Source organism: Lutjanus erythropterus, chromosome 6, assembly GCF_056507025.1.
Source record: "Lutjanus erythropterus isolate fLutEry1 chromosome 6, fLutEry1.hap2, whole genome shotgun sequence".
NCBI classification, from domain to species: domain Eukaryota; kingdom Metazoa; phylum Chordata; class Actinopteri; order Lutjaniformes; family Lutjanidae; genus Lutjanus; species Lutjanus erythropterus.
In genome coordinates, this window is record NC_139322.1 from 40363313 (window position 1) to 40388679 (window position 25367).

General features: G+C 38.9%; 1 protein-coding gene across 1 annotated transcript in view; it reads right to left on the reverse strand.

The window, feature by feature from the left end:
• atp2b3b (ATPase plasma membrane Ca2+ transporting 3b) overlaps window positions 1-25367 on the reverse strand; it is an 87855-nt gene that overhangs the window by 60518 nt on the left and 1970 nt on the right. Inside the window, exons 2-4 of the mRNA XM_084721907.1 lie at window positions 17504-18318; window positions 7688-7885; window positions 2183-2437 (exon numbers count right to left, since the gene is read on the reverse strand). Of these exons, the coding sequence (XP_084578033.1) occupies window positions 2183-2437; window positions 7688-7885; window positions 17504-17753 (703 nt within the window). The 5' untranslated portion in view covers window positions 17754-18318. The remainder of the gene's footprint in view (window positions 1-2182; window positions 2438-7687; window positions 7886-17503; window positions 18319-25367) is intronic.

Consider the following 25367-nt stretch of genomic DNA (forward strand, 5'->3'; position numbering starts at 1 on the left):
CATCAGTGATTGAGTCACCTTGTGCTTGACCTTTTCTGTTGAGGACGTCAGTGCCTGACAGGGACAATTTATGTCTCAGTATTTCTTGGAGACATTAGGTACTACACAGCAGTACCTGCTACAGAGATAAACAGTGCAGGTACAGCAGGAATAATCTTCATTGTGGGAAACCAGTATATTCAACTGTTGCTTAGACTTAGATGAGAAGATCATTACGTTATTTTGTGATACTGTATCAATTGTTTTTATACTGCTGGAGCAGCAGGGGCAGGTTTATGCTAATGGTAGCTGCGACACGACACGCTGCTACCATTTCAGACCAACCCACAAAACAACACAAAAATCTTGAAACACAATTTGAGGTCTAGCTCCACAATTCAATTCTAAACGGTTGGGAGGCTTTTTACACATTTTGAGCAATACATTTATGACCTATATGTTTAGAAGAAAACGTCTGAATCCCCTTTACACGATCTTTAAAACACTGTATTGTGTTACATGCAAGGATTTGCGGCAGTGGTTCATATCATGTTGTGTTTAAACCCCCATCTGCTAGACAGCAGTGCTGTTACCCATCATCCCTGTTCTGATTGCAAAATTTTATTTACTCAAATATTAAACATGTGGTGGTTTGTTCTTTATACGCTGACTGATTAGCAATAGCATTATATCATCTTGCTTACAGTATTGCAATTTACTGCAATACATTGAATCATAACCCCTGTATCGTGATATGTATGGTATCACCAGATTCTTGCTAATACACAGCCCTATATACAACTTGAAGGTGATTAGCTTAGTTTAGTGTTAAGACTGGAAGCAGTTACTAGCCTTTCCAAAGGTAAAAAAAAACAACTACTAACACCTTTAAATGTTGACTAATTAACACACTACATCTTGTTTGTTTAATCCATACACAAAAGCAAAAAAAATGTTCGAGCTGTTAAACTTGTGACTCCCTGTAAAACTACTGTTTATATCCACACTTATGTAATAAATGTAATTATTTAGACTTTGAAGGAATTGAATAAAAGGTACTAATTGTATTTTTTGTTGAAAGTTATAACCTTATTGCCCTGTAGTTCCAGTCAATAATTTCTAGGTAGAAACATGCTGTTGTCACTTAGAGACTGTTTCTACAGATGAAGACAGAGGACTGATAGAGAGCTGAACATTATGATGTTACAGTGAAGCTGACCTTTGACTTTTTGGATATAAAATGTCATCACCTCATCATTATATCCTTCTAAGAAAAATTCCACACGTGTGTATTTTTTTCATAATTTGCGCACAAATTCTTGAACTATGAAAAACACCTTCAGTCTAAATGACTCCCAGCTCCTGTTGTGTCTTGCTCAGTGGTCACAGTCGCCCCTCCAAACCTGAGCCTGTTGCACAGTTTTCGATTTTATTTTTTCGTCCACATATCATTTGGTTTTTCATTGGTCTGTCAGTATCCAAGTGGATTCTGAGGGACCTGGTTGGGGCCATTTGTTCTGTCAGAGGGGCATACTTGACACAGGACAAAAGAAAGTTGTTATTAATCTTAAGTTCTTAGTAGTTGTTATTATTTACTTCCACCCCTGCTAAAAACATAATAAACATAAAAAATCCATCCTACCAAAACCACTAAATGTTTACTGATTTACACATTATATTATAATTGTTCATTTTCACATATCTGTTTGTGCACAGATTAAAATACAAGTTATAATTTGATCACTGGTGGAATTTAGAGGTGCTAGTAGGCTGATTTTTTGTTATTTGTTGATTTTGCTAACTGCCACATTTCGACAATGAATGGATAAACCAAACACTGGTCAGAGGGTCTTCTACGTTTCACAGGCACCATAGTTTGTCCTGCACACTTGGAAGGGGAGGGTGAGGCAAGCAGAATTCAATCTACAACCTCAGCACTAAAATCCACACAATGATCCTTTAATTGAGAAAAGAGTAGGCCTAATCAGATGAAGAGGGTTTTCAAAAACACAAGAAATTTAACGTATGTTGACCGAGTTTATATTCTCTGGGCAGAAAAAATAAGCAGTGATGTGATTTATATCATTTATGGGTGTACAATTAATAATTCAGTTTGAAAAAATATAGATTGATCGATTGATGGTGAAAATATTTGTAAGTTGCTGCTCTTTCATACAATAAACATTTGTGATGGTCTCCTTACCATATTTGACCTGCGCCACGTCCCCCACCACCATGTCAGCCACAGGAATCTGGATGACATTTCCTTTCCGCACAACAGTGAACTTCTGCTCCTGCTCGATCCGACTCTGTAGACCCCGGAACTGCTTCTCTTTGGACCAGTCGTTAAACGCTGTAACCAGGACAACACACACAACAGACAGCAGGATGGCAGCGCCCTCGATCCAGCCGGTGTCACCCTCGCCTTCCTCCTCGCCCGCCGACACGTTCCCACATGCTGGGGAGAGGGGAACGGAGGGATGGTTAGATATAAGTACACAACTGGAAATATGACAACACAACTGAATCAAACAGTATTTAACCTGCCTGAAATATTAGTTGGCTGGTGGTATGGCTAGTTTGGATATTTTCACCTTTATCTTTCTCAAAAGTTATCAAATGTAACATGGAAAGCAAAATTAAAGGAACAATCTGTGATCCAAAACCAGATTCTTTCTGTAGTAGAACATTTAGGTATAAATTAGAACAACCGAGAATAAATTCAAACTCAAAACTGGAAGAAGTCAGAGTGCAGATCTCTGCCAGGCAACAGATAGTGAAGCACCTACTGCAATGCCACCACAACTGTCAGATGCAACCATTGGAGATTGCAAAGTTCGGCAGAACTGCAAAATTTAGGCTAATAAATCAGTATGGAGATTCTTAGGGGTGTCCCGATCCGATATTGATATCGGATATCGGTCCGATATCAGCCAAAAAATGAGTATCGGATTTTATCGGACTGCATCTAAAATCTCCGATATAAGCGCTCCAATAAGCAGTCCATTTTCTGCTCCAGCTCTTCTATCCATAGGTGACTCTGGTTGCTGACTATTGTTCTCTGTTTGAGTAACATCACTTGATCAAACCTTTTCTAACATTCCACACTACAAAATAAGTAATAAAAGTATGTATGATTCATGCTGATATCGTACCGGCAATACTCAAGGCTGCAATATCAGTATTGTATCGGAAGTGAAAAAGTTTAAATTTATTAAAATAAATAAACAAACAAACAAATAAATAAATGAAAAATAAATTAGAAATTTGTGCAGTTGGGAGTATAAAAGATGGGGGGAAACCATTAACTTTTGGCAGCTCTGTATTCCATAGTAAAACAATACATTTACAATACACAATACAGTTAGCAAAATAAATAATTACCAAAATGTCTCAAGGTTTATTAGCTAGCTAAAAAAGTTAATAAAACATTACATTGTTTGTTTGATAAGAAGTTAACAAAACGTTACATTGTTTACTAGATAAAAAGCTAACAAAATATTACACTGTTTGTTAGATAAAAAGTTATCAAAACATTGCACTGTTTGCTAGCTAACTAAAAAGTTAACAAAATATTACAATGTTTGTTAGCTAGCTAAACAGTTAGTTAGCCAAGCTAGCCTACTCGTGATGGCTTAGCTTTAATTTCACCTCCTTTGAGAAAAACTTGTTGGCTGAATTAATGGAGTATTATTGCCAGAAAAATAGAACATTAAGAAATGGACAAATGTACACTGAAGAAAAGACACTCTCTAGCACTTAACACTTTAAGCAATCCCTCTCAAAAAGTGCAAGTTTAAAGTACCAGATCACGTTTCAAATTAGAATATAAAAGTTTTGCTGCAACAAAATTACATTTAACAGATTTTGGAGTAAAAACTAAAGAGGGGGGTAAATTTAATCTTTCTTAAATTTAAACCAGTTAAAAAGTTTGGTGCAATATCATTTAAAGTTTAAGTTGGCATTTAATTGGGTTTAAAAATTGTTGATGCCACCCATCTTTAGTGTTTAGCATAGTTTATTACACCATACCATTCACAAATGGAAAATAAGTGTCATGACAAGAAGTACATGACTACACTACCTTTACCATTATACCTAAATAAATAAATAAATGTGTTGTGATAGTTTGCATGTGAGTGTTGGTTGCACATGAGGTTTCAGACAAAACCACACTGTTCCATATTTCTTGCATTTGCTCACTGAGCCCACTTCCTCTCAATCATGACCTGTCACTGTTTACTGTGGTAAACTGTGGTGAACAAACTCAGAAAGCTTACAATCCCTTACATGTTTTGTCTCTTTGTGTTTTATCTGTTAGCATATTAGTATGCTATCAATTTCATTTGAAGGATCTGAGAGACACTGCAGCAGAATTTAGGTGTAAATTCAGCATAGAAATATAATGTCGGCCCTGCTGAATCATATGCTCTCTGCTTTGAGGTGTGCTACAGGAATGCTTCAAAGGGAGACTGCAGATATTTTGATGTGTAACTGCCTCAACTTTCTTCCCACTACACTTTCCACACTTTGCTTAGTCATGAACCTATCTTTAAAGTGAGACTACGTAACTAATGTGTGGACTGGTAGCTGGAGAGGTGCCAGTGCACTCCTGGGCCCTGCTGAGGTGCCCTTGAGTAAGTCACCAAACCTCTAACTGCTCGGGGAGCCTGACTATGTGGCAGCCCTGGAGAGATTAATAAATTATGCCTTCTTCTATCACATTATACCTCTCACAAATGGAAGCTTAGCAAACAATATCACTCCTTTTTTTCTACTTTTTAGCCAGCTACCAAACAATATAATAGTTTTTTTTTTCTTTTTTTTTAGCTGGCTAGCACACAATACTACTTCTTTTTTCTACTTTTTAGCTACCTAGCAAATAATATGTTTGATTTTGTTTTTTTTAGGTAGCTAGCAAACATTATAATGTTGTTGTTTTTTTTTACCCACTTAGCAAACAATCCCCCCCCCCCCCTCCCCCTTTTTTTTTTTTTAGCTAGCTAGCAAACAATATAATGTTTTGGGGTTTTTTAAGCTAGCTAGCATACAATATTACTTGTTTTTTCAACTTTTTATCTAGCTTGCAAACAATATAACATGTTCTTTTTTTTGCAGACAATATGATGCTTTTTTTCTATTAGCTGGCTAGTAAACAATATTACTTCTTTGTTATGCTTTTCAGCTAGCTAGCAAACAATATTAGGCTACCTCTGCTTCTTAGCTAGCAAACAAACAATGTAACATTTTGTTAAGGAACACAGAGCAGTCAAAAGAATGTTTTTCCTCCCTCTTCAATACTAACTAGGTCCCATGACTACTCAAATTTATTTTTATTCATTTATTTATTTTAATTTGGGTAAGCAAGCATTTCCATACTAATTGAACTCAGTTTACTTTCAGTTTACATAAATATACTTGGCTTTACTAAGCTGAGATTTTATTATTATAATTATTGTGCAACAGAGCTCTGCTTAATTTTAAATCTGAATTAACAAGTTACATCTAGTTAAACTCTTATTTGTGCTAATCATACATTAACTTATTCACTACTGGGGCAACACAGTCTGGGAGGCTTTGCTGCTGCAGCATTGCTTGGTCTGATATGACCAGTATTTTATGGTGGATAATGTTGAAAATATGGGCAATAATTTCAATCAGGGATCCTACATGTTTTTCAGGCCATGGAGGACAGACCCCCTTTTATTTATATTTTATTGAATATTTTCCCTTATCTGCACATTCCCATAGCTGCTAAGTCAGCAGCAGGTGTAGTATGGCTAATGTTAGCTGTGTTAGCTTCACCCTCTGCACTTTCATTGGTGATTTCTGAGGTGGAGGGGATGTAAGCTTCTTGCCTGTGAAGTTAAAAAATTATCCATTGTGGTTCAGTGTCTGAACACGCAGGATGCTAACAATCATACAGGTATTTGGCCAATACGTTTCAATTATACATACACTACCAGTCAAAAGTTTAAAACACCCCAATTTTTCCATTTTTTTATTGAGAATTATGCAGTTTAATGTCTCATTGCACTCTGAAATGAAAGCATAGAACAAATAAACAATTGAAGTTAAAAAATACATCATGGAATCAATTTATAAACCAAAATGTATTCAAAACTTTTGACTCATCAAAGTAGCCACCTTTGGCAGATATAACAGCACACTCGTGGCATTTTTTCTACAATGGAAATCAAATATTCTTCAGAAAGTTCTTCTTAACTCTGTTGCAGAAGTTCCCATAAATGTGTGGCACTTGTAGGTTGCTTTGCTTTCACTCTTCTGTCCAGTTCATCCCAAACCAGCTCGATGGGGTTTAAGTCTGGAGACTGTGTTGGCCACTCCATGCTTTCAAGCTTACCATCTTGTTCTTTCTTCCTAAGATAGTTCTGGTTTAGCATGGACTTATGTTTGGGGTCATTATCTTGCTGTAGGATGAATTCCTGACCTATTAGGTGCACACCAGAGGTTACTGCATGGTGCTGCAGAATGCTGTGGTAGCCGTTTTGGTTCAGGGTGCCTCTCATTCTGTACAAGTCACTGATCCTGGATCCAGCAAAACAGCCCCAGACCATCACACTTCCTCGTCCATGTTTGACAGTTAATGTCACACACTGAGGAACCATCCTCTCGCCTACTCGACAGCGTACAAAAATCCTGTGTGATGAACTGAATATTTTAAATTTGATTCATCAGTCCATAACACCTTCTTCCAGTCTTCAGTAGTCCATTGACAGTGTTTCATGGCCAAGGCAAGCCTCTTTTTCTTATTTTGATGTCTGAGCAATGGCTTCTTTTCACCTCTGGCAGTTCACCACTTACATTGGTACCATTTCAAGCTATTCATTGGACTTGAACTGCTTGAATTTCAATAAAAAACTGGAAAACTTGGGGTGTTCTTAAACTTTTGACCAGTAGTGTAGGTAACAAATTCATAATGGATAGGTGTTAAACAGTGATTCTGTAGGTTAACTAGGTCATATGATTGCATGAGGATTTTTTTTTTTAACAAATAGGTTGATTTATCTTTCCAAATAATATGTTAGATTCATGTTCATGTTTATTTCAGATATATTTTAATATATATTTTTTTTTAATTATCAAACAATAATTTGGCAGCACCCTGCAGTAACTCTGAGGACCCTTTTGAGTCACGGATCAGATCATTTATATGATCAGCAAAAAAGTAATAAAAAGTGAGTTTAGGGAAAAAAATAATATAAAAATAAAAAAATATATATAGTTTATAGATACAATGTAATAAACATTACTGAATCAACTTACTAACTTTATGACTCTTGACTGTAAAAGTTCATTGTTGGAATCTGGTTATCTTAACTCAAAGTCCACTTACTAGCTTTTTAAACAGCATTTTATGGTCTTTATCAACAGATTGGATTTGGATAAATTTTGCTATTTTTTTGTCAATTTATGACTCTTTTTGTAACATTTTAAAGTGAACCTTCATCATGTAATTGACACCTGTGGCATGATTTGCATAGGCTTGTTTTAATACTCTGTTTCGTCCTTCTCCATTTTCTTTAGCTCTCACTTAACTCTTTGAAGAGCCAAAACTTTTTTTAACTTCTTAAATTTCTTCCCTTTTTCTCTTCCTACAGCCTGAGGTTCCTCCATGTCTCATTCCTGCTCTCCTTTTTATCTAGGGTGATAATTATGCTGATGATGATTTGCCTTCCATCCTTACCTTCGCTTTCCTTTCCGGGAGGCTGGTAGAACGAGAGGCCGAGGGAGATGATGGCAGCGGCCTCCAAGATGATGAGTGTGACGTCCTGTAAGGCCTCCCACACGAGCTCCAGGAAAGTCTTGGGTTTCTTTGGAGGGATGAAGTTTTGGCCGAACGTTTGGCACCGACGCTCCAGGTCTGTCGGGTCCCCACTGAGACCTGGGAAACGGAGACAGAGAGAAAGACACGGGAAGAAAAAAGGATAGAAATAAGAAAGGTTGAGATTAGCAATTTTAATTCTGAAGCAAAATTTACAGGCCAGATGAGATGAAAAATAATACGCATCTGCACACACAGTGGCACATAATTTCGTGCTGTTATAAATCAATCAGTCAATCAATCAATCAATCAATCAATCAATCAAACTCTATTTTCTACCTTTCATACAAGTTAGTGCAATTCGAAGTGATACAAAATGTTTCAGCCATTCTTGAGAATTAGGATGAATCATGTCCTACCAAAAAAAAAACTTTAAAAATGATTAATACCAACACTAATTCCACTTTTTGGTGAAAATGTATTCTGTAAGTATTTATAAACACTCACCAGCCACTTCATTAGGTACACATTGCTAGGTCCAGGTTGGACCCCCTTTTGCCTTCAGAACTGCCATAATTATTCATGGCAAAGATTCAACACTTTCCTCAGAGATTTTGGTCCATATTGACATGACAGCATCACACAGTTGCTGCAGATTTGTTGGCTGCACATCCATGATGCAAATCTCCCATTCCTCCACATCCCAAAGGTGCTCTATTGGATTGGATTGAGATCTGTGACTGTGGAGGCCATAGGAGTACAGTGAACTCATTGTCATGTTCAAGAAACCAGTTTGAGATGATTTGATCTTTGTGACATGTTGTGTTATCCTGCTGGAAGTATCCATCAGAAGATGGGTACACTGTAGTCATAAAAGGATGGACATGGTCAGCAACAATACTCAGGAAGGCTGTGGTGTAATGATGCTCAGTTGGTACTAAGGGGCCCAAAGTGTGCCAAGAAAACATCTCCACATCATCACACCACCAGCAGCAACCTGAACCATTGATACAAGGCAGGATGGAGTTTCCTTTCTATTATCTTGAACCAGTCTGACCATTGGCATCAACAAGACATTGTCACCCAGAGAACTACTGCTTCTCTGTAAACCATAGAGATGGTTGTGTGTGAAAATCCCAGTAGATCAGCAGCTTCTGAAATACTGTCTGCCTGTCTGACACCGACAACCATGCCACGTTCAAAGTCACTTAAACCACCTTTCTTCTTCATTCTGATGCTCGGTTTGAACTTCAGCAGGCTAAATGCATTGAGTTGCTGCCATGTGATTGGTGGATTAGATATTTGCGGTAATGAGCAGCTGAACAGGTGAACCTAATGAAGTGGCCGATGAGTGTATATGAAATATATGCAATTTATGAAATGTTTTGGTTTGCTTTAATTTTTTCAATTTCTAAACCTGCTCTGAGAAGAAAAACAGCCTCATCCCTGACAAGAATTCACAACTTCAAACAATTTCAAAATGTGTTAAAAGTCTTCAAATTCTAAAACTAACAATACCTACTGATGACAGCCATGTAAAAATGTGCTATCATAATCATCTTTGTTTTAAAATATATTTTTATGAAAATGTTGGCCCTTTAAAGTTGTGTCACAGATTTCCATCAGCTTTTTACAAAAACATGATTTAATCAGACATAAACAGAGTTAGCTATACCCAAAAGACCCCTGCCTCACTTCCTGGTTTTAAAAAGGCAGGAATACTGTTCAAGGAGGGCTATGTACTTGTTATGGACATGTTATGGTTGAGACACATCTGATAGCAATATTATTTCATAAGTTTTGGGACTTCATTTGTCCCAGTTCTCAAAAATGGGTGCAATCTATATCAAAGTATTTGGTCAAAAATATTGTGATATTTGATTTTGGCACTGTCTAGTAGCAGATAGCAGTTTATCACAAGGACACACTCACACTGCAGCACACATGCAAAATCAGCACAGTCACCCCAAAAAAGTCAAACTTTGTCCACCCAGTAAAACAGTTTGAAACAGCGCTCTGCTAACTGTAAGTTAACTTTGCTCCTCTCTGCTCTAGCCTCACTGCAGCATCTCCATCCTCACCCTCCTCTCCCCTTCAACCTCACCCCTAAGTGATTCTGTTTCCATGGTGACCAGGATATCAGGTCTAGGGCTTCCTGTCTCTAACAGGGTTCTGCCCAGCAACAGGTGATGTCATTCCTCCAGTGTTCTTGGTTTAGAGCATAGCATTTTTTTTCTGATTGGCTGCTAAGGGGAGGGGGTAACTGCAATTTGTATGCTGTGGTTGGCCAAGATAGGTGACTGTCTTTGTGTCCGTGTGCCTCTCTCTCTCTCTGTGTGTGTGTGTGTGTGTGTGTGTGTGTGTGTGTGTGTGTGTGTGTGTGTGTGTGTGTGTGTGTTCGGAGACATCCTGATCCAATGTGCTTGCTGCAGGGAATCATATGTAGCTCCCAGCATCGCCCAAGACTTGTGTAGCAATATGACGCTCAACAGGGTTCAGGCCGAGGCGAGGCAGAGAGACAGAGGGGGAGAGAGAAAACAGGTGACCTTATGCTGAGTAATCGTAGCGAGCTGCATCCTCCTTCCATTAGTCCATCCCTCCCTCTCTCCCTTCCTCCTCCATCCATCCCTCCATTCTTCCCCTTGCTCCTCATCCTCTCTCTCCTCTCCTCTTTTCCTCCCTCTCTCTCAATCTCCCCTTGATGTGTCCTTGACAATGCGGCAAGCTGTTCTAGCTTTCCCTCCTCACCCCTCACACACACACACACACACACACACACTCTTCCTCTCACTCCCTCTTTCTCTTTCTCATCGTTTCACCTCCTCGTCCTTTCTGTCTCTTCAATGTGGATATAATGGTCTCATACTGCAGTGCCGGGGTATCCATATCTGTGTGTGTGTCTGCGTGTGTGTGAGACACAGAGAAAGATCATATTGTGTATTGGTTTAACCCCCACTCTGCTCTGTGGATCATATTACAAATGATGCTCATCATCATAATGTAAACGCGTGCGATACATTTACCCTGATGTGTATCCTCTGACGTTATCTGTTTGTGCAGCACTGTTGCAAAATATGCATTTCTGTTGGCAGGAGTTATTCTCTACTGTATACATTTCCCATCTATCTATCTGATCTGCCGATTCGTGTTCCTCCTCTGTGATGAGTGTTATTGTGATCATAATGAGCAGAGGCAGCACAGCTTTTGTTGGACTGTCAAATGTCTCAGATCGAAGAAGAAAATATCTGTGAGTTTGGAGCGATCAGTCACAAGTCTGAGAAGACTGATTTTTGAGTAATGAATAGTTCCGGGGAGGAACGGATTACAAACAATCTGGATAAGAGCTTCTTCTGGTTTCTTTACTCCTTTCTGACAGTAAACTGAATACCTTGGGGTTGTGGACAAAACAAGACATTTGAGGACATCATCTTGAATTTTGGGAAACACAGATGAACATTTTTCACCATTTTCTGACATTTTATTGACCAAACAGTTAATCGAAGGTATTCCATTACTGTTACAGATTAAAAAGATGTCATCAGATTACAGATACATTTAGTAAAAATAGGGATTATTAGTAGGATTAAAAATGTAAAAATAAAGAATGATGAACTACCATGCAACACTTGTAACCTGACCAGAAGTGGCAAATGTGTACACATTCTTCACTCAAGTAGAAGTACAGATACTTGTGTAAAAAAGGAATAATAGAAGTACTGATTCAACTTTATTCAAGTAAAAGTGAAAAAGTACAGACAAGTATAAAAGTAAAAATCTGCCCTCTAAAGGACATTTCTGACTGTTTCTTGTTTTGTCTTTTACATAGTTTTTGCCTTGTTAAAGTCCTTTTTGTTTTTGTTTTTTTTCATCTGTTCCATCTTGTTACCTGTTTTACATAATTTTTTTCTTGCTACACCTTTAACATCATTTTCATTTTTTATGTCTTTTACATTGTTTGTGTCTTGTTAGCCATTTTTGTTTTGTAACATATTGTTACGTCAGTTTCTTCTTGTTACTAGGGCTGAACGGTTTTGAATAAACATCTAATTGCATTTATCTTTACTGATATCACAATTGCGGTATAATTTGCGATATTAGAGGAAAGGATCATTTTTACATTTTCATTGAAAAACACAAATTAAAACAATTATGGTGTATAATTTATTTCAGTGATCTGTACTAAACAAAGATGTTTTCTGAAGTCCAGAGAATGTTACTGTTCCATCCATTTAGGCTGAAATCAGTCTTGATGCTGGGAAGGCGGAGCACCATGATGCAAAATAAAAGTAATAATTCCCCCCAACTACATTAAAGCTAAAGTAACATGCCTGTTTTGAAAATGTAAGGAGCGGAATTATTTGTGTTAAAATGTAGGGGGTAAAAGTAAAAAGTTGTCAGAAAAATAAATACTCAAGTATAATGCAGATACCTAAACTACTTGAGTATTTGTATTTAGTAACTTGGGAAATTGGCTTTAGAAACTGGAAAAGGACAGGCACTTTAAAAAAAAAATTGGCAGATGATGGGATAAACCATCTGTCTAACCATCTGTCGGACTAACCTCAACCAATCAGATCAAACTCTTGCCAAGGCCAGGTGGGGGAAGAATGAAAACATCTTTTCCATTTAGAAAAACCTTCAGTGTTGTTTCTTTGTTCTTCTTTAAATGAAGAGTTCTGATATAACTGATGCTATCACAGTATCTATGCTAACCTCTGCAGGAGCTGCCATTGCTTGTTCAAGGTGAGTCATTTTCATGGAGGCTTCTTGCTGTCGTCACACCTTAAAACACACCCGTAGCAGCGTGAGGTCCCTCTGAGGACGCTGACTGGCTGCACCACTTTTGGTGCGGACACAAACAGATAACTTGAAGCATGGCAAGATGGATTTTTGCATGATCTCGCCAAAAAACGAATTAATAAATGGAGAAAATGGTTGAGAGACTAACTGACTACTCATTATAAAAAAGACTTGAAACATTATTTTTTAAGTGACAAGATCGTGACAGGATTAATTAATCGATTGATCATTCTGAGTCATTTTTTCAAGTAAAAAAAGTTGAAATTCTTATATAATTTTTCCTGGTTTCTTTACTCCTCTCTGACAGTAAACTGAATATTTTTGAGCTGTGACCAAAACACAACATTTGAGATGTCACCTTGAGCTCTGATCAACATTTTTCACCATTTTCTGTCATTTGATGGACCAAATAACTAATCGATTAATTAAGAAAATAATCAACTGACTAATCAATGATAAAAGTAATCTTAAGTTACTATATTAATATACTGTATTAGGTTAAACAATTTTCACCATAACTTTTACTGAGGTATTCCAAACATTACGGGAAGTAATCATATTACATTACTTCAATACTGTGATACTTGGATTACGTTACTGACAAAATTTTTTGACAGGTAATTAATGACTGTATCTGAATGCATTTTTGAAGTAATCCTGCCAACCCTGGTAATGTTATTAGATTTGTATAAGATGGAAACATCTTTCTCCATCCATGTCTGCACTTTGGGTGCTTTCTCACAGCAGATGAGACCATATGTAATTTGTGAAAGTCAGCACAGTGCAAAGGAAGCCCGTCCCAGTGTGTGAGAGCAGTGTTTGTGTGTGTTCGTGTGTGGTGTTTGCCAACTGTGCTTTGTAGGGACAACTGCAGATACATGACTCTGTGCGAGTGTGTGTGTGTGTGTGTGTGTGTGTGTGTGTGTGTTTGGACCTGCTGCACTGATTCCTGACCAGCTCACAGTGTCAAATTAGCAACACTCAACGCAGACTTACTGTAACTCAACACCCACCAACTCTCTCACTTTTTCTCCATCTCTCTTTCACACACACATTTCGTAGACTTTGCTTACACTTGAACACACACACACACACACTCTTCCTCCTCCCTTCACCCCCCTGTGTTCCTCACCAGCTCCATCTCACAGTTCTCAGTCATCTTTCTCTCTCTTACTGACTTTCCCAGCCAACTTCTCTCTGCTGTTGTGTTGCTAGGTTACAAACTAGTTGAAGGAGTGGGTGTAGTGTGGTACCACACCCCTGTTAGAACATGTAAGTGTGCGCATGCACAAACACACACTAAAGACACAGAAGCCCATTCTACTCAATCGCAATTCTACCCTGACAAATCTTTGATTGGCATGATTATATTAACTTGTTTGTGTGTGTGTGTGTGTGTGTGTGTGTGTGTGTGTGTGTGTGTGTGTGTGTGTGTGTGTGTGTGTGTGTGTGTGTGTGTGTGCGCCCGTGGATGTGTGTGAGAGAGAGGGAGAGAGAAAGACAGGGGGTAGGTTGGGGGGTTAAGTTTGGAAGTGGAAGGTGTCAATAAAATTGAGAGCATTAATGCAGAAACAATCAGTTGATTGAAGGTACTATGTGGAATTTTCAGAAAATGAACTGCAGTCAGGATCCTGTTGCTCCTGCGCGTGTTCACACTCTGTAGGTGTGAGTGAGCAGCCTGGACATCGGCCACAACAGTGATGTGAGTGTGACTGACCAGCATCATGTTGGTAAATGAGGTAAGTAAAGTTTGACTTGTGTTGTGGTAGCTGTTTGTGATAGAAATATTGTTTAATGAATTTGTCTGAAAATAGAAAGTTTGCCAGTGCTTGAGCAGTATTCTTGCCTTTTTTTTAAAACCCTAAAGTGAGACAGGGGTCCTTAGGGTATAGCAAATCCTTTTTATGCCTGATTAAATCATGTTTTTGTAAAAATCTGACAGAGCTGATGGAAAGCACATTTTACACCTATGTTGTCAGTAGGTATTGTTAGTTTTAGATTTTGAAGGCTTTTAACACATTTTTTAACTGTGTGAAGTTGTGAATTCTTCTCTTGGATAACGGTGTTTTCTGGCACAGATCAAGTTTAGAAATTAAAAAAAAAAAAATCAAACCAAAACATTTAATAAATTACATATATTTAAATCCTAAGAGAATAAACATGCGCCAAAATATTGGAATTTGAGTGTTGGTATGAAGAAAAAATACATGGAAGCACGCATAAATGTCTGGGTGGCATGCCTATGTTTGATGTTTTTTTTTCTTCTGTGTCGGGTTGTTGGAACTGAAGTGAGCTGAAGTGAACTGCTGGGCTGATTTGGACTGAGAGAGTTGCTGAAGGTACGTTTGTAACTGAACTTTAAGGAGGGTGAGGGGAGGGGGAGACAATGTTGTTCCTGTTTCTGTTCGTGGGGCTTATTATAGTTTTGGGGGACCATGGCTCTGGCACGTCACCAAAAGAATCTTTAACACAGAAAACGTGAACAGCAGTTTAACGGTCTAAACTCCACAAATCAGCTGTACATAGTTCTCAGTTTTCACATGATTTCAGCAATGTTTTCGTAACATGTATAATGTGTTTAGAAGAAAAAAATGTGACATAATTCACAACCAGTGGGAATGATAATTTTTGCATCACAATTTTCATTTTCACTGAAATAAAAAACTAAGAAAATCATGATGATGTGACATTTGTTGGGGTCAATACAATGCTAAAATTGCACATTTTTCCTTTATCAAAAAATTGCTTCCTCTACGATTTGGCTATTGCACTTGGCCATATTTCAATTTTAAGAATCTTTCAATCAACTGCATAGCCACACTGAAAATAATAACTGTGTAATACCATATTCTGTGACATTTTTGAGACAGTTATCACACCTTGAAAATCTACAGAAGAGTATATGTATTAGGCTTGGGTGGTATAAAGGCATTACGAAATACAAGGGTATACCTGATTTATCAAGAAATCCTGACAGTATCATTTTCAGTACAATCATAAATACAGACAAAGAGCAGACAAACATAGCTTTCATGTGAAGAAGAAACATGTCATTTTGGGAATAAAGTTACAGAAATAACTAATTAAAAAGTAAAGAAATGTATCTGCCCCTGTTTTCTAACAAACACTGCAGACTGCTGCCTTGTCAGAATAGTGTTTCATTGTGAGCGTGTAGCTTTAGCGAGCATCACATAAGGCGAAAGGCAGACTGGTGACAGAGTTATGGTGAATGCGCGGCGAGCGGAGGGAAAGGTGAGCAGTGGAGCTGTCATTCTGGGAGAGTATGTACAGACCACGCAGTACATTTACAGTTTAGGTTTGAGTTTGTCGGTGAATAAAAGTTGCATCTCCTCAACTGAACTGGAGCTCCTACGTGTGTGCGCGTTGTTTCCTAGCTGGAATAGCGCCGCTATGATGATTAGCTCCGCCGACATTGTGGGTATATTAACTACAGTGGAGTACAGTGTTTACACAAGTTTTACACAAATAACGCCTAATACCATACACCCCTGTAAAATGTCAGGTAGGTATGAAAAAATAGATACTGCCTAAGCCTAATGTGTATATATCTTATTGCACCTTGCGATACAAAATATTCTCTCTGCATTAGACATAAGTGTAACCATCAATATCGCTGCATTTGTCCATCAGCACCTCTTTCAGTCTTTTCAGTACAATCTCTTAATGCACCAAAAGAGAAAGAATTTCCTTCTTATGAAAACTGTTTCACCAATTCATCTACACAATAGATTTTGTACAGGCAGTCATATGTGCTCATGTTAGTAGTTTGATATATTCTCAAAAGTTTGACTTTAATTTGAAATTTTAGGGCCCTGCGATGAACTGGCGACTTGTCCAGGGTGAACCCCGCCTCTCGCCCAATGTCAGCTGGGATAGGCTCCAGCAACCCGCGACCTTTACGGAATACAGAAAAAATACAGAAAATGGATGGATGGATGGATGAAATTTTAGGTTTACTCTCAATAATTTGATGTTATTCTCAAAATGCAAAATGAAAAAAAAATAATCTATTCTTCTCTTTTCTTTTCTTTTCTTATGCCAGGCCATAACACTCTTCTGTAAAAATCTCATTCCATTGCATCTCAAAACATATTTAATCAGAAGAATAATGAAAGTAGTTGCAGTCATAGGCATGAATTACAGACAGTCTGCAATAATTACAGGTGTGCAATTAGAGGTTCTAGTCAATCCTTCCACACTTCTATTGATTTACTCTGTTCGCTTTCCATTCACTCATCAATCATGTTGTCTGTGCATCCAATTCTACCAATTCTACAGGCAGGATGCTCCATGAGTAGAATGTGTTTGAATGTGTTTTTACTGTTTGATGGAAGTGCTTTCATTCTATCCTACATCTCTCTGTGTGAGAAGTGTTGCACTGCAGTGAAACTGTTGCATTTTTTAAAGTCAGGCTACTTGTGTTTGAATAATGCATGCGTGAAATAAAATGAGTGTCATCTTGGTGTGGTTCTGTGATCACAGCATTTTGTTGAGTGTGTTCACATTGCAAGAAAATTTGATGTTGCTACAGAATGATTGGTGACCTCGTGTAATGTGCTTCATTAGTTTGAGCCAAATGATGACAGCGTAGAAATAAGACAGATGATTTGGTCACAGTTTGCAGCAACACCACCCATGCAGTGGTGTTTATGTGCGACTCCACCCAAGTATAATGTCACGGATCCGTTATTCATCTCATCATCCATCTCCCTGCTAATCCATCTCCATTCATCCATCCACCCAGCAAGCCAGAAATCTCTTCACCCATTCATGTATTCACTCATCCACCCAACCATTCCTCCATCCATCTATTTATACAACTGTGCTCTCACCTACTCATCCATCTAGCCATCTACTCCTCCATTATTAATCCATCCATCCACCAGTTTAACCATTCATCCATCCATGCCTGCTCACCATCAGTGATGTTGGACTGTAGTCTCTGGCAGAGCCCCTCTGTGTCTCCGTAGCTGTCCTGGATCTTCTGCAGGGCGTCGGCCCCTCGGAGCTCCATCAGCTCCCTGAGCTCCTTCACTGTGACCCCGAAGTCTCCCCCTGCGTGGCTGCCATCTGCCCTTCCTCCTCCTCCGCCCCCGCCTCGAGTCCCTTTGGGATAAAATTCCACTGCGCTGTTTGCCATTTCACCCATCGTGGCTGTTGTTGACATGTCAGTAAGGTTCTATTTTTCTGTTGCGGTCCTCCTCCGTGGTCGACTCAGTTCCCCTCTCGTTTGGTTGGTGGAGGCTTGTTCATGTGCTCAAAACAGTCAGAATTTTGTCTTGATTTCTTACTTGTGCAAATTTGATGACACACCTAAACCCTTCTTCAGTTTGATTTAAGGAGAATGAAGGGGTGTTGGTTATTAACTTGTGTTCTCCTCACTATCTTGGCCTAGCCTCCCACTGCTCCTTTAATTCTCCATAACAGGAGGAGGAGGAGGGTGAGGGGGATCAAGGGCCGCGAGCAGGGGCACTACAGAAGAGTGATGTCTGAATGAATCCAGCTTTCTTTCTTAACTTCGTCTCCTCTGCGACTCCGCTCTTTCCTCGTTTCTGTCCCCCTCCCTCCAGGGTCACGGCCAGTCCATGGACGGACGGGCTGACGGACTTACAGACGGGGATGGACGGATGACGGACGAATGGAGAGAGGGGCGAGCAGGGCAAAGGCGGCTGATAAATCAGAGACAGGAAGTGGATCCAGTTCAGAGGTAGCTACTGCTGCACCACCAGGACCTGAGAGAGAGCAAGGAGGAGATAAAGCATTAGCACTCTGTTCTATTGATCTCACTGACTATCATTACATCAAATCATCTCTGAGGCTCAGACGGGGCGTGCTGACTCTGGAGTCAGTTGTGAAACTTGTACAGTTGATGCAGTGTCTAAAAATCTGCATTAATACATCAGTCATCATCTAAATAAACACACAAGTATAATTTGATATATCAGACATTTTTTGGGTGTTACAAATCATGTCAAAAAAAACCTTTAAAAATTATTAACACCCACACTCTAATTCTAATTTTCGTGTACCTATAAGAATTTATATATATTTATATGTGAATTATACTGTATGTAATTTATGAAATTGCTTTACTTTAATTTTTTAAATTTCTAAACTTGCTCTGTGCCAGAAAACAGCTTTGTCCCATGTGTTAAAAGTGTTCAAAACTTATACTAATAATACATAATTATAACATTAAAATGTGCTACGTTAATCACAATGGCTCTTCTGTCGACTTTGGCAAATCTTTACAAAACCATCAGGCATAAAAAGGGTTAGCTATACCCTAAAGACCTCTTCACTTCCTGTTTAAAAAAAGGCAAGAATCCTGAGGCCTTATTTTTTTTACAGAGCTGGTGATAATTCTCTGTGGGTTCATCACTACGAATGACAGCTGTCATATTACACTTATTTCCTACTTTGTTAAAATAATATGATAAAATAATGATCTTTAAATATTCTCATATAATAAAAAAAAAAATTAAACTCTTAAAGTGTAGACCAGGTATTAGATTGAGATTTACAACATTGTATTCCATTACAACTGTTTTCAGAAAGCTTTAAACATTTTCCATGATGCTTTTGCTTTCGTACATTAAGAATGAAGCATACACATGATGGTATGTGGAAGAAAAACCATGAAGCTGTAACATTTTTTATCTGGTATTGACTATGCTGGATAACAGTCCACCACTAGGGCTGTCGCAGTAACTGTGATTCTGAAATGTGGCGCTTTTGTCAAGCCAACCACAGGGGATGGGAAGCAACCACAACAACTTCTCATGTTCATATTTTTTCCTTTTTTTCAGGCTAAGTCCTTCTGTTTTACACTTCAAGGCCTGCTAAATCAATGATTAACGCTTTTAAAATTTCAGTGAGCTGCATGGGGGCTGGTAGAGGTTCAACCTCAAGGATAGATCAATACCCAACTTCAACGGCTCGACTTAACACTTGAAGCCTTTAAGTTTTGCCATGTTTTATGTTGTTTTAATATTTATTTCACAGGTTAGCCTGTTGAACTCAGCATTAGCATGTTATCATGCTGATGTGGCTAGCAGACTGGCAATGTTGGGCTAATGTTGTAATATCCAGGGACAGTGCAGATAAATGCAGCCTTAAAAATGGAACTAGTGATTGTGACATGGGAAGCTGTGCACACGACTTGTGAACTCTTAACATTTTCAGAAAATTTCTTCTTGTGAGCGCAAAAGTGTGTGAAGCATCATTTGAAGCCAGTTGTTTTTCATGTTACTTTTTACAGACATATATACTATACCACTAACATTAGCTCAGCTAGTGTTAGCTTCCTTGTTATATGGAGGGCCACTCTCACTGCTGTATGTACCATTAGGGTTACTTGATAGATAATAATATAGCTACTTGTGAAAAAGAAATGGTCAAACTGCATGAATTCATTTGCTTTGCAACATTGTAATTGTAACTATGAATAGCACCCAGCAGCTCAGACCATAAAATTGCCCGCTGAGCCATAAAGTAAGATTCACAGATAACGTCACACTTAGCATTACTGCACCACATTACTTCATTTATCATAAATGAAGCAATTTGAGAAAAAAAAAGCCAATCTAAATCACTGCAGGGGAAATTCCTTCACTGCAGCAGCCCTACCACCACAAGTCCACTGTTAGAGGATGGCATTGGTCTTATTGTCAAGAAAGCCGATGAAAAGACCAAAACCAACAATGTGTGTCCATCTCTCAATACTTTCTGACTTATCTATCTTGTTTGTGGCTCTCATCACCAACTAGGTCCTGCTTAAGACTTAAATCTTTCAAGTCAAGATAAAATGAAAAATGACTTTTTGACCCATTTAGATCACGTTTCTAGTCATATTGTGCACTGAATGAACAATAAATGTCAAAATACAAAACTGAAAAAAAAAAAATCCATTGCTTGTATTTCTATATCAAAATCATGGAAAATCCGTTCATTTCTTCCTGGACAAACAAAACACGGTGGGCACTTACGTAAGCTAGATCTAACCGATTTCTATCAGTCACGACATCCAACTGTCTTCTTCAACTTTTAGAGCACCAGAGCCAAATGATTAGTTAGTCTGCTAGCAACAGTACAGCACATTTGGTGTTTCTTCCAAGATGTTGGCCAACTCAAACCTTGTTCTGCTTCACCAAAATACTGTTGTTACAGGCCCACTGGCTAGAATTTATTAAGTCTGGGGAAAGTGGTGTCTGTTACAACAGATTATGTGCAAGGCAGCTAGCAGCTACACTGATCATGCGATGGGCTGGGGGCTCACTGATAAAAGTTACTATACAAAAGCACAACTTCATGACTAGTACAAAAAAATCAAAAAATGACTCGACTCAGTGATTTGAGTGAAACTGGATCATATTTATGGAGAAAATATTTTCAGATTTTCCCTTTTTCGTGTTCACTGGGAGATACCAGTCTGGGAAGAGTCAGCCAGGTTAATGCTGTGCTGTAGCTGTATAGTTATGGGGGTATTGTGTTAGCACTCATTCAGTGCTGTTGCTGCTGTGACTTTAAAAATAGCTCACAAATAGTTGCACTACTAAAAAGGGTTCCATAATTTGTTTGTGTGTCAGTTTGTGGGGCTTATATATAGTGTTGGGTGACCATGGCTCCAGTACGTCACTGAGCCATGGTTCAGGTCCACCCAAAAAATCCCTAACACAGAAAACAGAACAACAGTTCAACGGTCTATCTCCACAATTCAGCACTACATAATTCTCAGTCTTTTCACATTTTCAACAACTATGTTCTAACTTGTATAATATGTTTAGAAGAAAAACTCACTTTTTCCAGAGATGTAGAGACAATGGAGGTACAATTCACTGTTGGTTTTGGTCTTTTCATGGGATTTGGTGGTGATATGAAAAGTCAAGATTGTGACTAGGCTGTTCTTTAAGGCTGACCAAGGTAATCAACCAGGTATGCCAAAGCATCCACTTTGACACAAACCACTTCAAGCCTGGACACATCTACATGCATTGTACGTGTGATTCATTCATGTTCAGTTTGTTCAGTCTAATAAAAACCATGCAAGACCTGAAAGAGGGAAATTTCCTGAAGTGAGCTGCTCTTGTTGAATCCACCGGAAAAAAAAACAATTTCCTAATCAGTGAATTAACATTTCAACCCATCTCTGGAACTGATTTAATTAAAATAAATCTGACACCGATAGCGTTCAGTACTGCCTAGTAGAACAGCGACTTGCTTTCTCTTCAGCCACACTGACTGACTGACTGAAGCGAAGCTTCTTCCCACATGAGCAATTAGCGCTGCCTGTAACTAAATATTCTCAGCATCACACATGACACAACATATTCTGATTTCCCTATCAGGGTATTTTACATAAGCATGAGTGTAAAAAAAAAAAAAAAGCAGAGCTGAAGCTCATCATTAATTCCTTTCCTCCTCCCTCCTCTCCACTCTTCACTCTCCCTCAGCTCCCTCTGCCTCTTGCATCTTCTCCCTCCCTTTCTTCCTCTCTTCCCTGCCATGCCTCAATCCTGACTGAGAGTGTTAGTTTATGACTGAGTCACCCTGCTCTGCCTTTGAAGCTTCCTCTCGCTCTCCATCTTTTCTTATTTGCCTGCTCTCCCATCTATCTATCTGTCTACTCTATCTATATGGGTTTAGTCTGTCTTTTTGTGTGTGCCGTGTCTTGTGGTGTCTCATTGCTTGTTATTATTTTACCTTCCTCCTTTTCCCCTCTCCTGACTCCTTCATTTTGTCGCTCTCCCTGTCTATCTGCTTCCTGCTACTGCAATCATTTATTTACTCAGCCAGTCGCACATTTTCTCTCCAGCCTGGTCTCTTACTCACTGATTCTGTCTGATTTTATAACGCTCACGCAAGAAAAAGCTCTTCTGTTCAGCCTCCCAACTATTGCAACTAACTCTGACCGTGTCTCTCTGTTTGTCCCAGAGCTTTGATGTGTACAGTGCACGTGTGTACGCGTGTGCACATGTGAGCCTGCATTACATAAATTGAAAAAAAAAAACAAAACACTTTGTTACTCAATTTGTTACGCCTTCCTAACTCTTACACACACGCACACACACAAAGATACGGCCCACTTTAGCCACAGGATGCAAGCCTCGCCAACGTACAGTAAACACACAAAGACACCGATGCTCATGCCCAGAGACATCACTTATATGATCTCTGTTATGACACACGCACAAGTGTGTCATACACCACGGTGCTTTCAAAATGAAAGTGAGAGAGAGAGACGGGGCCATCCTGGCTGGAAATGTGTTTGAACATGAAAAGAGTTGGATAAAAGGTCACCACAATCCTCGGCGGCCGGCCCATTTATCCTGAATGCTAGCCCTGCTCCTCCGCTGTCCCTTACAGGGTCGCAGCAGTCTGTTTTTTTTTTTTTTGTTGTTGTTGTTGTTGTTGTTGTTGTTGTTTTTTAAGAGAAAATGGCCATTCTTTTCCCTCAGGTGTTTTCTCTTTACTGCAGCAGCAAGAAGGTTGAGAGCGGGGAAGACACAGGAGAGAAGGTCCTCACGGGATTTGATTCTAGGCCAGCAGGGCCTCGGATGCTTTGTGACTGCATGTGTGTGTGTGTGTGTGTGTGTGTGTGTGTGTGTGCTGGATGGGGCAACCCAGGTTACATACACACACTCAAGCGGATGTGACTAAATATGTATGTGTGCACTCATGTGTTCATGTCTGCACTTCTTGTGCACACAATTGTCATCCAAGGTGACTGTGTTCACATTACTGCTCTGTGTGTGTGTGAACCTGTCGGTATTCCGTCCCCCTCGCCTACACTGGCTATAGTCCACGGTCCACCTGTGCACCTGCAGTCCTACTTTCCGACAGGCATCTAAAGGGTCACCTTTGGCAGAACCCTTGTATCTGGGCTGCTTCCTGCCGTCACTGGCTCGGCGCCAGTCACACACTTCTGTAATGCCCAGCGGGAATAGCACACTTAGAATTCGACACAGTCAGTGGCTGGAGCCATTAAAGGTGGGCCGCCAACAGGGCACGGATATCTGCATTACTGTAGAGCACATTAAAGAGAGTGGATGATGCTGGCGACGACGAGGGTGATGATGGTGACAGGTGTTTGGACTGGGGTTGTTCACGGTCTCCGTTACTGCTTAAAAAGCTGGTGTTGGCAAGTACAAGTGTCAGTGCTCTCCAGCTGGGTATCTAGAGCCACAACTAATGATTATTTTCACAGTTGATTAATCAACCGATTATTTTCTTGATTCATAGTTGTTTCTTTTAAAATGTCAGAAAAATTGTGAAAATGTCTATCAGTGTTTTCCAGAACCCAAGATGATATCCTTAACTGTCTTGTTTTACTACTTTAAAGATATTCAGAAACAAGAAACAAGAAACAAGAAACAGAAAGAACAGAACAAAAGAACATTCACATTAAAGAAGGTGAAATCGGAGAATTACTTTTTTTTTTCTTAAAAAAAAAAAACGACTCACACCGATTAATCATTTGTCGAACTAGTTGACGATTAATTTAATAATTGATTCATAATCAATTAATCATTAAAGCTCTGTGGGTATCATTTTTAAATAATTACCAGAACCGATACCAGTACCGTAAAACGATACAGTTAACCAGTTGATACATTCTATCTAAGGTTCTTCCTTATGAAGAATGCCTGTGGTGATTGGCTGTGAGTCTGTTTTTATAGGATTGAAGATTGAATGCAGTTATCATTTGACTAGAGTAGTTTTGGTACTTTTTGGTACAGTTATTTCAATCAGTACCTTAAAGTTATTGAGTACTGATGCCCAGCCCTGCTATACCCCAATCTGATACCACACAATTTATTAACCACGAAGCAGAAACCTGCTATTTCCCAGCACATCCGATACGCCATTTCTTTCCCCAGGATGGCAAAGTCATGTTCTATGGCAAGCTTTTTCTGTATGTGTTTGCTCGAGATTTACAAAGGCTTTTTCCTGAGCAAGACAACAAGCATCGTATCACATCATACAGAGTCAGTAGTATACAACTGTTTAAAAAAAAAAAAGAAAAAATATGAAGAGTAGTCTTAAGCAAGAGACAAATTTTTTTTTTTAATTCCATTTGAATTGTGCCACAAATTACACACATGTTGTTTGTCAATTTTTTAGATTTTTGAGTTTAGAGTTTGTGGGAGGTTTATCGTAGTTTAGTTGAACTTTATGTAAAACAGCTCAGTGAAGTACACCTCTCGTCTCGCACAATCTACGTCATCAACACTAATCTCGCTGCCCCCTGTAATGTTATCTCACCTGAATTGTTTAACCAGAGAAAGAATGAGTAAGACCCACTGTTGTGACTACACCCTGGTACACACAGGCATTGCAGTTTCAGCAGCGAACGTTAGCTTTTGAAGGGAGAAAGTCATGACATGACTTACACAACCTCTGGGTGTAGTCTTTCTAAATACGTATCTTCACAATTTGATACTTAAACAGTTTTACGACAAACTGAGATTTTCTTCACTTGGAAAATGATCTTTTAAATTGACATTGAACATCATATGTGTGATAAATGGTACAGTTCAAAAAAACAAAGAATAATTTGTCTCACACCATTGACTACAGTTCATATTTTTTCCAAAGTATAGGCCATTGGAAGGGTCGTGACATATGGGTGGGAATTTCTTGTCATATTGTGATTCAATTCGATTACAAAGGTTAAAATGTGAAAAAAAATAAAATGATCTTTTATGCTATCAATGCATCTTGGTGCATCAACATTTGAAGCTGGTTAGACTGTATCCATTTGCAGCAGCTCATGCTCAGC